Source organism: Dendropsophus ebraccatus, chromosome 4 (assembly GCF_027789765.1).
Source record: "Dendropsophus ebraccatus isolate aDenEbr1 chromosome 4, aDenEbr1.pat, whole genome shotgun sequence".
Taxonomy (NCBI): domain Eukaryota; kingdom Metazoa; phylum Chordata; class Amphibia; order Anura; family Hylidae; genus Dendropsophus; species Dendropsophus ebraccatus.
The window spans coordinates 72,053,469-72,069,676 of record NC_091457.1 but is presented as its reverse complement, the minus strand read 5'-3'; the positions used below and the strand labels follow the sequence as shown (position 1 = coordinate 72,069,676).

The window sequence follows — 16,208 nt, the reverse complement described above, 5'->3', positions numbered from 1 at the left end:
AAGCCAGTACAGGGACCGCCGCCAAGTTGCCCGCTGCCATCTTAGGGCGGATTGCGGCAAGCAGGTAGGGACAGTGGGTGGGGTTCAGTGTCAGGGCTCACTGTCTTGTATTGTCCTGCTGTCCGGTTCCTGAAAATATCCTAGCAAAATATTCAGCAAAATATCCAGCCATTTGGTGGCCTCATTTTAGCTACTCATCTTTTGACACACATTTCGAAATATATTATATCCTGTGGAAAGGTAAGGAAGGGTTCATCTGATCTAATCATGGTGTGTGTTTGTCCCTTCATCTTCAATAAATTTGTATTTTTTAATAATATAGTTCTTTTGAAAGGGGGGATAGGGTTTTGCATAGGTTCTTGCCAGCAGCAAGGGGATGGAATCAACGCTAACCAGCCCCCCCCCCACCCCTTTTTCTTATTGCTTACTGCAGCCCCAAGGTCCTACCTTTTCAGTATGTATGTCCTTGCTATTTCATATAAATGAGAGCAGCTGATATTCCACTAAACTGCCAACATTTAGATTTGTAAGAAGCTTTGTTTTTCAGGAAAAAAAGGTACTCAGCAGAATGAATCTTTGATTGCTGATTCTAAACATAGTGACAGTTAATATTGGAGCATTCAGTGTGTAAGCATAGAGGTTACAGTGAAAGGTTTAAAATGTACTTAATATTGGAACCGGACTCCCTTATATCAATTTAACGATATTACATTCTCCTTGTGTATTGTTGAGGAGCCAGCAACATAACCTTTACTATATTACCATGAACCATCTCAATTTGAAATTTTATTAGAAATGTTTTTACATTCTCATTAAAAAGCTTCAGGCTGCATGATAATTCTTGCTGTCTCTGGCTGTTAGTACAAGAACTGCATGACATTACTCAAAAACAAATCGAGTAGCTTAAAGAGATTGTCCTCTCCCAGTAAACTCAATGTCAAGCAGTCTTTTAGGGCATGTTTACTGTGTAGGTGAGTTCCTCACTTGGGAGTCCTCCTCCCTCATTTGCTTAAACTGACTAAAATTGCCTATGTAAGCAATGGAGCAATATACAGATTAATTGTTTTACTTTAGGATTATATATTCTTTTTTGTGTGTGCTTATCATACTACATGTACAGCAGCTTGACAACAGTACCTTTTTATTATAGTAAGCAGGTAATGGATTAACTTGTACTAGATAGAATAATCCATTGACATGTAAATGTTCTTATGTTAAGGTGTTATGTTGACATGTACTTTATGGTTTACGAGTATGTTGTTTTTTTTTTTGTCTAAAAAGGGGTTTGGATTCACCGGTAAAATAGAAAAACAAAACCGACCTGAATGGTGTTCTTGATCCTTGAAATATATTATGTACGAATACTGTCTTTTATTGGTCTTGTCTGTTTTTTTTACCTTTGCTTTCTCTAGTCGGTTTTCAATAATAAAAAAAAAAGATCTTATTAAAAAAAAATAATAATTGTTGATACAATTTAGCACTTTGAATGTACTGTATGTAATAGCACCTTGGATAGTAACAAATTAATCCCAATATACTGTGCTGCAGTATAAGTGATGATGCAAGGGTATTGTCTAAAGACCTGCACAGAACAAGGTTCCCCTTAAAAAAAGCATAGGTCTATACAAACTTCCAATTATTATATTGGTGTTGGAAGAAGAGTAATCAGTAATTCTTTAAGTTCACCACATCAAGGTCCATGTAATATCACTTTGTATAATCCTTCCTTCCAAATTGAGATACTTTTATACAAACTTCAGCTTTAAGCAAAACCAGGAGAAAACAGAAGCTTAAGTATTCGCCATTCGCTGATGGGAATCCCATCTATAGCATGATTTATCTTTGAAAAATGTTAAATGTCATGCCATAATAATTTAACTCTATTGGATTACTCATTGGAATGCGAAGATAAATACAACAAAGCTCTAACAGTGAGAATAAGTATTTTATTATTTTAGAAACTATTTGTTAGTAGTGCGATTTCAGCCTATGGGTTGTCTCTGGTATTTCAGGTATTCCAGCTGAGACTGATGCAGGTAAACGTAGCTGGGTTGCAACACTAGACACAGCCTATGAACAAGAGGGGTGCTATTTCACTTTTATGTGACTGAGCTGCAATACCAGATACAGCCTATGGACAAATGTGGAATTTCTAGAAGAAATAAAGGAAGAACCATTCATGTCTATGTTTTTTCATAAAATATTTGTGCATTAACATTTTTAAGGGACATCTATTTCTTATGTATTGATTATATTGACTCATATTATATTTTTTTTTTTTTTAGATAATTCCCTTAGCATATTGGCCAGGCATAATGGATTTAACCGACTGAAGCAAGAAGTTTACCTGTTACCCATTATAATAAGTGACAGCGGCAATCCTCCAATGAGCAGTACCAGCACTCTTACTATACGCGTCTGTGGTTGTAGTAGTGATGGAGTGGTACAATCATGTAATGCTGAAGCCTATGTTTTGCCAATTGGGCTTAGTATGGGAGCTCTGATAGCAATTCTGGCATGTATTGTGCTGCTTCTAGGTAAGTAATGCCGAGTGTACTGATGTACACAATATTTGCATTAATTCTTCAACTATGCTGCTTAGAATTCAGTAGGATAGTGTCATAGCATAATTAAAGGGGGTGTATCCGAGTAGAAAGGAATTAGAATGTTTCAGAATTAGAATGATTATAGAATGTTTTTTCCCCAAGAAACAGCATCAGTCTCGCCATGGGTTATGTAAAGTTTACACTTCAGTACTATTCTTTTGAATGGAGCAGGGTGGCAATGCCAGACACAACTTTGCAATTCAGTGCATATATTGTAAAATTGTCCATTAATTACAGACTTCAGAGCTCACAATCTAATTTCCCTGTTTTACACATATATTACAGGTAAAATAGAGGGTGGGAAAAAATGTAGGAAAAAAGGAAAACATGGTCCTAAGAAATCCAAGCTAGTTTATCTTTTAGGCTATGGTCCATTAGATCTGGGATAAAGTAGCTATCTCATAGACATAGCTCCTTTTAAAATAAAATCAGGCCTGTTCATCAGAGGTCAGTGGCCACAGCCGGAGAAATGTAGCATTACATGGCTGATGATGTAAAACATGAGTGGGCTATATGTGTCAAATGAGATTCTGATCTAAAAATGAGATTTGTTTCTGGAAGTTTCACTAGAATCAGATGTCAAATTAGTTTGGGATTGGAAGGCCAATTTGGATTTGTCTCGCACTCCTTTGGTTAGGTACACAGTGGAATTCCTTGGGCCTTACCTTAAATAGTGATGTACTGTATAAAGCATTGTTGTTTACTGTTTAAGAGCAAGGTCTCCTAGACATAGTAGACAAGGTCTCCTACTAGGCATAGCAGGAAAGTACAGTATTATCCTGTAAAGAAGACTACCTTTTAACCCATAAAAAAATCTTCTTAAAAGTCAAGGGTCGTCTTATACGCTGGGTGTCATCTTGTAGGATAGGTGCTGAAAAACTTCAGAACCGGACTGAAGGATCTGCGATTGCTGCATATGGTGGGGGGGATGGGGGAGCTCAAAAACGTCAGTATCCAACTGTATGAAGGCCAGAGCAATCTGCAGGTGTCCAGGGTATAGAAAAAAAGAGACATAGTAGAATGTAGCTGTGCCCAGAAAAACACACCTTTTTCATCCGTCTGGCCCGCCCTTGTATCCTACGGGTATTACTGTACCTCCTTCTCTGCCTCTCAGATCTTCCTGCTGTCTAATTTTTTTTTTATCAATTTTTATTTGGTATGCTTTGGAAGAGGGGTAGTCTTATACAGCGAGTATATCCCAAACTCTATATTTTAACTGGAAAAGTTGGGGGTCATCTTATACGCCCAGCCGTCTTATACGCTGGATAATACAGTACATACCACAATCCCTTGGATGGCCACATATAAACACATATTGCAAAAACAACAGAGTATTACAAAATCCTGTTTCTTTCTCAAAGCTAATCAACTTGCACCACTCATCTCCAAGTACGCACAGCAATTGTGTCAGGGACATTAGCTAAATCATTGAATTAAGTTCAACATCAAGATAAGATCAACATCAAATTAAATGCGTCATTGGGATCATGTTAACGCATGTATGTCAAGCCAAAAGGAAGGAAATGGAATGACACATCTGTACTTGACCATTACTCTGGTCAAGGGAGGAGTACTGAACAGTAAGCTCCCTTCTATGAAGTTCGTATAGAGCATATGGAAGAAAGTGCCTTAAAGGGGTTATCCAGCCCTACAAAAAATGGCTACTTTCTTACTGAGACAGCACCAATCTTGTCTCCAGTTTGGGTGGGGTTTTGTAACTCAGTTCCATTGAAGTGAATGGAGCTTAATTGCAAACCATGCCTGAACTGGAGACAAGAGTAGGGCTGTTTCTAAAAGAAAGTTTTTGTAGCACTTGATAACCCCTTTGAAGTGACTCTGTATCTACAATCTGACCCCCTCAAACCACTTGTACCTTCGGATAGCTGCTTTTAATCCAAGATCTGGGGTCCGTTCGGAAGGTGATGCAGTTATTGTCCTAAAAAACAACTTTTAAACTTGCAGCCCTGTGCCCAAGGGGAGTATCTGTGCCCTAACTTTGCACCAGCCCTCCTTCCCTCATCCCCACCCTCTTGATCATTAGGAATGCTACTGGAACATTTTTTCCTGTCTGAACATAGCACAGGTGCCTTAACGATCCAGGCCATGTTCAGTATTTACACAGCTGAGGAATAGGAGACAATCTGCCTGGAGCATTCCTAATGATAAGGAGGGCAGGGAGGAGGGACAGAGAGGTTGTGCCAGCCCAATGCATACACATTCTAAGCCCCGACCTTTTAGCACGGGGCTGCCAGTTTAAAAGTAGTTTTATTTTAGACAATAACTGCATCACCTGCTGAACGGACCCATGGACACATCTTGGATTAAAAGCAGCTATCTGAAGGTACAAGCAGTTGGTTTCTCTTTGTTTTTTTTTGTTTTTTTGTTTTTTGTTTTTTTTGGGGGGTAGAGGGGGCAGTCAGATTGTGGGTACAAAGTTGCTTTAATTTCACAAGCCTTTAATGGATTTTTAAAGTAGTACTCAGAGGAAACCCACACAACCACAAAGATCATAAAACAGTGAAATCCAAAGACAAAACTATTACAATATCACACATTTTCTGGATATGGCATAATAGTTAACTATGCTTTATCCCAACACATTTTTTTTTGCTTCTGAGAAACAATTTCTCCATGCATTTTATCAACCCAACCAAATTAAATAATGCATCACGAGAGATGATTATCTGTTAGTGAGTTCTGTTATATAGTATCACTTTAACACACAACAACTAAATAATTATAAAATGATAACACATCTCTGCCTAAAATATATAAAATAATTTAAAAGATCTATTCAATAAAAAGCGGGTCTGTAAGATGAGAGCTTTTACTCACAATAGAGAAGAGATGTTGGGAGCTTTGAATGATACTTCCTTGAATTCAGCATTTGTGTAGAAAATTTATTGTAGGTGGACCACATGCTGAGAAAAAGTAAGAACGGAAAACTTTTAAGCAGCCGCATACTGTTTAATGGAAACCAATGAATTAAAATAATGGAGACAAAAAAAGAACATACTCACTTGATATATTCCCTGCTAATATATTATCAAAGTATGCCCTTCTAAATGGTACATTTAATTCTACTTTATGTTATGGTAAAATGCTGTCTTTCAGAAATAAATATGAAACATTTATATTTAGTTAAAAAGGGGTATTTAAAGAGGCTTCAAGGGTCACTCCTCTTGGTGCCATTATTGCATACATTTGAATTGAATGAGTTTTTTTTTTTATAAATAATACATTTATTATAAAACATTAAAGGGTTGTCCAGGATGATAAAAAGAAATAAATATTTAGTGCCACTCTCCATGGACTGTTTTTTATATTGCAGCTCAGAAATTTTCGATAAAGCTACAATACCAGACCTAGACCTTTTTTTCCCTTCTAAGTCTGGACAAATTTTGGCATGAACCTTTCACCAGCAGTTTTTATATGAAAGTAAATATGGAGTGAAAATGTGAAAATGCATTAGCAACATACACGTGCTGCTGCTGTCTATTAATTAGTCATCAGGCTTCAATCTTGCCATGCAATGAGAGTTATCAGGAATCACAGAGCCTGTGCTGATCACCCCCCTGGCAGCTCAAACAGCGCTGAAACACGCAGTGGAAATGCCAATTATAGAGCAGGGGGTGATCAGACCTGTGCTATGCAAACTTACAGCACAGGCTTCATGATTAAGGGATAGCAGAATATCACCCCAAATAACTTGTACATATGCATGTGGTATGGTTATGCAGAATTAAAAGGGGTATGTTTCTATTGTTTTTTGTTTGATTTTTGCCCCCTACACCCTGTTACCAGAAGTTTTGAATCAAAACTGCTATTGACTGATTCCCTTTAGGATATTAAGAAATTACATTCTCAAAAACATGCATTGATTCTCCCTTCATAATTTTTTTTTTCTGATTACCAAGCAAACCAGCTCACCATGTCTAGTTTGAAAAAATGTCAATGAGAGATTTAGTTCCTTCATGTGATCAATGAGTATTCTGGCCAATGCACCATATGATGAATTCTTATTTCCCTTTATTAATAAAAGTTCATGTGTTTAGTAATTAAAGGGATTAACCAGCCTTTTAGATTGATGGCCTAGATTGAGGGGGTCCAGTTTCCAACATTCATGCTGATTGCTGTAGAGCTCATGTTAGTGTTGCTGCCTTTTCCAGGTTTGTCATCCTTACATTGCTGTAAGTGGCAGCGCAAGGTTCTGCAGCAATATCCCTATCAAGTGAAAGAAACAATACTACAGTAAATTCAACTGGCTGACTCGGTGAGAGTCAGGAATCAGACCTCTACAAATTTATTATTATTATTATTATTATTATTATTTTGGTCATCAATTATATAAGCAGGATCAGCCTTTCAACCTTTTAAGGGTTCATGATTTTTATTTTCATCATAATATAGTTAAGAGGATGTAGAGAGGGCTCAGAACTTAAGCCTACTTCATACACTGTGTCATCAGCACTGCTTTTAGCAGATAGAGGCCACAGTAAATAGCCATCATGGAGTGATCACAGTGCCAGTTATATAGTCATTTAGATGTAAAAACAGCAGCGGCATGCCTACAACAATGTACTAAAGTACCAATAGAGCACTGAGCTAATTGATCAATGCAGTACAAAGACACTGCATCTATCCCTATAAGCAGTCAAGTTATTGCTCATAGACATCCCCCAGAGGGAATACAAAAGTATTTAAAAGGCTTTTTTGTTTTTTGTTTTTTTTTAACATAAATAAATCTATCCCATAATAAAAATTTTAATTACCCCCTTTTCCCAAAACAATGATTATAAATATGTTTGGCAGTGCCATGTGTGCTAAAACATCTGATTGATTAAAATATAATGTTCTATGATCTATGCAAACTTGGTAGCAAACTACAAATTATTTTAAAGACAAACATCACCGGACAAGTGGATATGCCAGCTGACCAAAGGAGTGAAGAAACTGATCTGCTGTAGGAGACAGCAATGTCCAAGGATATCAAGAAGTAATGTCCAGTACAACGGTTCTTGTAAGAATTCTTTATTGAGCCTGTTAAAAGCAGTGAGAAACAACACACGCAAGTGAAGACGCCATTCTTCCCCTGTGTGTGTTGTTCCCTACTGCTTTTAACTGGATCAATAAAGGATTTCTGATACGTTTTGCAAAAGCTGTGATTCTGGACATTGTTTATATGGAAACTACAGATTAAGGTGGAAAAAAATGGACCCTAATATAGCTCTATAGATGGAAAAAAAAAAAAAAAAAAAAAGGTATTGAGGTCAGAAAAAGATTATTATATTTAGAATTATTACTATTATTATTATTATTATTATTATTATTATTATTATATTTCTTAAAAGCAGATGACAATAACTATACAAGTGTTATACTGTTGCATTTAGAGATAAATAAACACACAGCAGTAGGTTCAAGAGCTCCCAACCGCTCTGCGTTTGGCTCCCAGTAGCTGGGGAAGGTGGATACAGACTTCAGACTGCAATATAGATACAGACTGTAATCATGTTTTACAGACAATGCTAGGTCTTCATCCACCACCTCAACCCCCCCCCCCCCCAAAAAAAAAAAATAAAAAAATAAAATAATAATATATATAGCTTCATTATGGGGATTAAAGAAGTTCGGTACTATTACCAGTTAATCAGTTTAATGTGGTCATAATAGCAAAGATTCCATGCTAGTAGGAACTGTTTCAGTGACAATATGATCTTGAGGAATCTTTACAGTCTGGTTGCTAGGGAGCTGATGATTATTTGGTGGTTTGTAGTTATAAGCGAACTTGCCAAACATTCAAATTCAGACTCTCAGTGGTTAGAGAAGTTGGATACAGCTTCTCCAGCAGCCGGGAGTCAAATGCTGAGTTTTAGTGTTTGACTAAACCTGAACGTTTGGCAAGTTTGCTCATTACTAATTAGATGTTTCATTATACTGTGATGACAACAAAAAAATCCAAACTAGAGCTGGACAGCAGTCACGTCAAGTGCATTCTTTTTAGCCCCACTATTTAGCTGTATTGGGGGCTTTTTAGTTTCTACAATAACAGTTGCATAGCTCTATTAGGACATTGCACTGATGTCAATATAACATTTAGTTAGAAATGAACTGTATATGAATAAATATAATAATCCTTTTACTCTTGACACTTTTTTCTACAGTCATTGTTGTGCTGTTTGTCACACTTCGAAGGCACAAAAATGAGCCATTGATAATTAAGGATGATGAAGATGTTCGTGAAAATATAATTCGCTATGATGATGAAGGAGGCGGAGAAGAAGATACAGAGGCTTTTGATATTGCAACATTACAAAACCCTGATGGAATAAATGGATATTTACCTCGCAAAGATATCAAGCCTGATTTTCAGTTCATGCCTCGGCAAGGTCATACTTCTACTCCCAACGGTGTTGACGTGGATGAATTTATTAATGTAAGGCTCCATGAAGCTGACAATGACCCCACTGCTCCACCTTATGATTCAATTCAAATTTATGGTTATGAAGGGCGAGGATCAGTGGCTGGTTCTCTAAGCTCATTGGAGTCATCAACATCAGACTCAGATCAAAATTTTGACTACCTCAGTGATTGGGGTCCCCGTTTTAAAAGACTTGGAGAACTTTACTCAGTTGGAGAAAGCGACAGAGAAACTTGACAATGAATAAACATTTTTTGCATTCCGAACTTCACAATTCTGTAAAATTTTAGGGTCATTGTTAGTGAAGACTAATGTGGCCAACTTGTTTTAGAGACAATTAGCACCAGTCATCTATAAAAAGCAAATCAACTACATTGTAATGTTGAACCAAAAATTGTGTACGTTAGGGGGTAAGTCTTGTGGAGTAAAGTTTGTGAAGTATCTAGAAGTCATTGGATGTTCAGTATTCACTTGGGCCACCATAAAGGTTGAAGATTTGGCATCTGGGATGTCTGATTAAGCAGCGCAAAAACAGAAAAAGTTGGAACTTTAGACAAGCGGATTGTTGCTCTGCTAGAAAAGTCTTCTACCACTAAAGTCTACTGCAACATTTTGAAAAGAGGAATTAACCACTTTTTACTAAAGCAATATTTGGTCTTCTGATGAATTTTGATAACCCAGCTGGCTTCCACTGTGTGATGACTCTATATTGTACTTACTTGGTGGCCTAAAGGCTACCAAACGAACATCATCTCTACATGTTTTTGGGCCTTAAATTATTCACGTCTTATCGCCAACTAAAAGAAGAGTAAATTTTAAAATTCTTTTTATGATTATCAGACATTACCCCTTGAAAAGAGGCATGTTTGTACTGAGCTTTCCCTCTACAGATTGCTATATGCCCAGAATAAATCAGGATAAAAAAAAACTGTTAAAAAAAAATAAAAAATGTTACCTTGTTCCAAATATTATTTATTTATTAATTAATTTTTCAAAGTGCTATTTTATTGCCTTTATTTTTTTCATATCTTTATTTATTGAAAAACTGTTTAAAATACATAACTATATATATCTATACATATATAATATATATCCATTAAGTAATCTTTTATTTTTTTGTACACACATACTAAATGTTATAATTCATATACATTTTGAAGTTTTATGATGGCTTTTAATGCCACAAGAGGTAATTTAATAAAGGGGCAATGTATATTTGCAGTAGCTGAATTTTAATGGAAGGCTAAAAGACGAGAAACTTTTTTTCCCCAAGAAGCTTTGTCAGTTTTTATATTTTGTTCAGAATTATGGTATGATATATAGTGTGTTTTTTTTATTACAAGCACAAACATCTGGAAGTAAACAGGTTCATGTGAATATTTAAACTTTAGAATTTTAGAGTTTTACACATTACACTGTACAGTGACAGACTCACGCTTGTAGTTATCCAGTGTTCTAGAGCAAAAATCATTGTATATATAATTTTAGTGCTTAAGTCAGCATTTCCTTTCTATGATATTTGCTTGTTATGCACAAGGACAGTTGCATATACAAGCTGGCAGAACCAGAAGCTGCACTCAAAATTTGCAATTACAAGTAGAAATTGTATATTACTTAAAAGTATCACATGCAGATCATTTTAATTTTCTACTTTGCTCTGAAGGTATATTATCATTTGTTTATTTACTTCATGTATTGGAAAATTCCTGTATTGTTTACTACTTGGTGAAATATATTTTTATAAATACGTTTGTGGTCTTTCTTCCTTGGGGGTATATCGATGAACAGAATATGCTTACTAATTATTTTACAGAAGAGGTTCAGTGAATTATGACATCAAAGGAAAATAGCTTTAACAGTATTTCATATGATTTATCAATGAAAGTGGGGGAAAAATATGGGCCGAAAAACTTTTGAAATCTCTTTAATATTTTGACCTGAACATCTCATACTTTTTCCTTTGCAACTTGCCCTTCTCAAGGGCACATACATCAATCTATAGGTTGAAGTACTGATGTAAGTAATAAATCTTCCTTAGTGTTTAACCCCTCAATGACTTCTGAGGAAGTCTAATATTAAAAGATACAAGCCGGTAACCTTTGTTACCTTATAAAATTCTCTATAAATAGTGTACAGTCATGTGCTTGCACTGGTTTCAAGGATCTCTTAAAGCATGGACAATCTCAAACAGTGACATAAAAGCTTAAGTTTCTAAATGGGATGGAAAATAAAGGGTTTTTTGGGGTTCCTAAGTAGGGTATTTTAACACAGTTGTTTTTTGGTAAAATGCTTTTGCAGCTTTTGTGCAGTTTTTTTGAGACAAAGGAATGGATATAAGAGGAATGTAAAATATAAAAGGATTTTTTTTCTTTTTGTTGAATTCCACTTCAATCCAAGGCGTATAAAAACTGCCTAGAAACCATAGTAGCCTTTTCCCAAAAATCCTATATGCAAAACAAGACTTAAAAGGTACTCTGGACAAATGTAAAAATACAGGAAGGGCAGGGGGTGGTGGTAACATAGTGATGTTTTACTTATGGCTCACCGTCACCCTCTGATCTCCTGTATCTCCTGGATCCTGTGTCATCACAACACCACAGGAAATACCTGCTCATTCAGTCAATTACTGCAGAGATGTCCTGCCTCAGTCACGGATTGGCTGAGCGGGCAGATCTGAGCATGGTCATGACCTCATAGGACCAAGAGATACAGGAGACCAGCATGTGGCTGTGATCGGTGATGCTGCACTGCGGGGGCACTGAGATGTAAAGTTTAAATATAAAGTTTTAAAACCAGCCTCATCTACAATCAAACATATTGGGAATTTGAGCAGAAAACTCATTCAATATTTTGTATACAGTGAAAATTCTTGTCCTTAAGAATATCATATCATTATCAAGAACAATGCTTCTGTGGCTATGTTCACACAACGTCAAAATTAATGAAAAGGAGTCCGATTTCCATATTTTAAAAAACGTCAGTTTTTGCCGCAATTTAACTGACTGCAATGGCAATGCATTAAATTCAATGGGAAGACGGACGTCCAATGCACACAGTGTATTGAATAATGGATGTTTTTGCAACGGATGTCAAAATAATGAACATGATCATTATTTTCGGGCGTCTTTTGCAAACAGCGGCTGTTTTTTTATTAGTAGTTCACACACAGTTTTTCTTTTCTCACCGTTCATTCTTCGTTTTTACTATTAAATTCAACGGACTTTTTAATTAAGACATACCCAAAGTCCAATTAGTAACCAAAGCTAGAATAATGTACAAACACCAGTCATTGCACTACGGGGAGGCCAGGCTGCTAAATAAAGTCCGTTATTTTAGCCTCAAAATAACGGATGTCATTTTAAACAGAGCTGAAAAAATGTTGTGTGAACATGGCCTATGACAGTTTTCAAATTCCCCTATATGTTATATATGTGAAATTCCTTGGATATTGCGAAGACCACCCAAAATTGCACTTAAAAGTAAGTTGTCCTCTAAAAGAAATTGGTTTCTATTAATAGTGTATGGTAGATTAAAATTTTGTGTATAGTGTAGAAGAAATTTACACAAAATCTTATCTGGATAAGAGGGTGTTTTTTTTTTTTTTTTTTTTTAGAGGTTTTACTGTGTATTGGGATCTTTTCTTATACAACCATTACTCAAAAAGACAAATTTTTAATTCTTATTTTGCTATATTGTTGGTAATCTGAACTTAACCATATGATTACTTTAAAAAAATACCATGACTGTTAACTTATTTCTTAGTTCTATACATTTGTTTTAGTATTATTGAGAATGTATATCACCAGTAACTTTCTTATTTATTTTCACAATTATCATGGCAGTTTACATTATGGTGTCATTTAATATTTGCTGATCGATTCAAGTTGCACTCTGCGTTTCAATCCAGTGGTTGTTTTCATGCGTAATTTCGGGCTCCTTGAAGCTGCACAGGGCTTTCAGATTTTATTTTTTGTAGTTGAGCTTAGAGATGCATAACCTTCTGATTGCCTTTTTGATTGAAAGTCCCATCTGAGACCACGACAGTGCAACCAATAATAGGATTTCAAAAAATCCCATCAGTGGCTCTGTAGGAGAGTTAAAGCATGACAGGAATCCCATCATTGTTAGTCAAAAGGATAAGGTAACCACTACAAGCCAGTGTCATTTTAAATTGTGTATTTATAGAGCTTTTAAACACAAAAATCACAATAAAAGGAAAAGCCGATGGAAAGTGGATTCCCGATTTTGATTTTTTATAATAACAAAATAATTTTTTTTTACAATGACCTCAGCCACCTTTTGATATCATGCTTGGAATGGAACATTGCTGTTAGCCACACACAAAGAGATAGATCTGTCTTTAAACAATTTCTTTTCAGGCATTATTTCACTGACCAGCGGTGTGTGGATAAGATAACCTGGCTGTAAGGTAAATGTCATTTCATCAATGTAAACTTATGGAGCTTGTTAATAAGTTCTGGAGCAGGGCGCAGTGAGTGGTGAAATGATCAGGCTTCATGGAAGATAAATTGTTAAAGCAACTCTGACCTTTTTTCCAGTATATTTATGAAAACTCTCAGTTGTGAAACTTAAAGGGAATGTTCACTGGGCACCTGTAAGATAATATATTGTACTGTCAAAAAAATTACCTATACCTAAATTAAGTTTTTAGGTTAAATATTTTATCACTATTCACTATATCACTATTAGGCTATGTTCACACTTAGTAAGACATCGGCCGTTCCGTGACCCGGCCGGGTCACGGAACGGCCTGTGTCTGAGATCATCATCCTGGCCAGTACTGCGGATGCGGGCGCGCACGGATTTCCCGCTGCTCACATTGTGCGAATTGACAGTGAATAGTGGCGGCAGAAAATTGACATATCTGTTTCTTGCGGTGCTGCTAGCGATCCCGGACGGAGTGCATACTATGTGTATACACCAGCCGGGATTTCTCAGAAGGCAGCACTACGTAAGTTCCGTAGTAATCACGGTCGTTGTTACAACAGCCGTGATTATTACAAAACTTACGCAGAGGGAACATGGCCTTACGGTTGTAACTATGCATATAGGAAATGAAATATTGCAACTTCCACACTATAGAATAGGCCAACACATTCTGTTATGTAACTATTACATCTGAGTTTATAGCATGTGCACTGGGGGCAAGGTCAACAGTCGTTCCATTAGAAGATAGGATTGCAATGAAAGGTACCAGGTTTAAATCATAATTTGGAGGCAAATAAGACCATTTAAAGTCCATCTATCACATTATTTCATCCAGTGAATCAGTCAATACATTAAATTTACTGTTAGCAAAAGGATACAGGTCATACATGACATACGTTCTTTTTGCTTTTGTTCCCCTTAAATCAACTTTTTTGGGCGCCTGAAGTGTCAGTGAGCCTTGACCCAGGGTCCTTTGTGCTCCTCTTTCTAGTGATGTCACACCCACTGTCTGACTGACACGCAAGGCTCACCTGTCATTGGAAATGGGGATTGTGGAGCATCTACGAGTCTACCAGGAGTCTACCAGGTTAAGAGTTGGCATAACAGACTCACCCCATGTGCTCTGCAATTCCCATTCACGTAATTTCTGCATGGCTTGCGGCTGGCAGGCAAGCTCTGTATTGAACTGCAAATGAGTTTTTTACTATGAGGGAGTACTACTTGATCAAGTAGGTATTCGATCGAATAGTACACTGTTTGAAATACTCGATTTCAATCGAGTATTCAATCAAAACCCCAGTAAAAATTAGATTCCCTTCCCACCTTCCCTGGCGTTTTTTTTTTTTAACCAACAACTATGCAGGGGGTGTGGTAAAGGCACTAGGGGAAGTCAGGCAGTTAAAAAAAATCACCTACATTCATTGGCTGGATTAACCATGTGACCTTCCCAGTGATCGAATTGTGGATTTGGATTTGAGATTTCAGATGAGACTTGGAGCTAGACAGGGAGGCAGTGTGTAGCAGGGACAGTTAGGAGTTAGGGGATTTTAGGCAGGAGAGATGCCCAAAAGCCCTTGTTAGGGCTAAAGCCCCATGTGGATCCCCATAGTGAAAAACCTATGCTGGGAGATGTAGTTCTGTATATTACCCCACACATCATGCTGGGAGATGTAGTCCTGTATATTACCCCACACACTATGGTGGGAGATGTAGTCCTGCATATTAACACACACACACCATGCTGGGAGATGTAGTCCTGTATATTACTCCACACACTATGCTGGGAGATGTAGTCCTGTATATTACCACACAGCATGATGAGAGATGTAGAGTAGTCCTGTATATTACCCCACACTGGGAGATGTAGTTCTGTATATTACCACACACCATGATGGGAGATTTAGTACTGTGTATTACCAAACAGCATGCTGGGAGATGTAGTCCGATATATTACCCCACACTCCATGCTGGGAGTTATAGTCCTGTATATTAGTGTGGTGCTACTGTTCGGCATGCTGTGTGCCGCATTATAAAGTCAAAAGCCTGTTGCCTGCTGTAGGAAATTCTTGTATTACATTAGTGAGGGTATACGGCTGTATATTCTTTGTGTGCCAAGTCAAGAAAATCTAAGTGTGGTACTACTGTTGTGCGTGCTGTGCTCCACATAATAAAGTTGAATGTCTATTGCCTGCTGTAGGGCATTCTTATTTTACATCAGAAAGGGTATACGGCTGTATACACCTTGTGTGCCTTGAGACCCACACTCCCTTATGTGTAATAAGTGGAAGTGGCAGATGACTTTAAAAATGTAAAGAGGATGGGGGACATTTATCATTTGCACCTTTTTTTGCGAATATTTTTAGCACTGTGCACTGGCTTATATGTTTGCAGCCTAGTAAAGTATTTATGAACATTCACATGTTGGTTCATAAATCACCTGCTATAGCTTCCCTGGCGCTGTGCATTTTACTGCAGGTATTCATGAATTGACCCTGGTTAAAAAAGTTCCGCTACCCTGGGACTGGAGTACAGATGCGAACGAAAATGCGAAAATTTCAAAATTCTCACATGATAAATCCCGGCTGAGAATATTCTTACGGATAACCACGCCCACAAATGTCAAGAAGGCAAAAAACTGGTGTAAGCTGTCATATTCACACATACACCGAGCTACACTGTTTAGTAAATCTGACGAAGGGCTGTGCACATCACACTTACGCCAGAAAATACTA

The 16,208-nt window shown here is 37.0% G+C and overlaps 1 protein-coding gene across 2 annotated transcripts in view; it reads left to right on the top strand.

The window, feature by feature from the left end:
* Positions 1-10,021, top strand: part of LOC138789721 (cadherin-8) — a 336,813-nt gene extending 326,792 nt beyond the window's left edge. For both annotated transcript variants that reach the window (XM_069968497.1, XM_069968498.1), the window contains 2 exons: positions 2,286-2,537; positions 8,771-10,021. In XM_069968497.1, the coding sequence (XP_069824598.1) occupies positions 2,286-2,537; positions 8,771-9,264 (746 nt within the window). In that variant the 3' untranslated portion in view covers positions 9,265-10,021. The remainder of the gene's footprint in view (positions 1-2,285; positions 2,538-8,770) is intronic.
* The last annotated feature ends 6,187 nt before the right edge of the window (positions 10,022-16,208 follow it).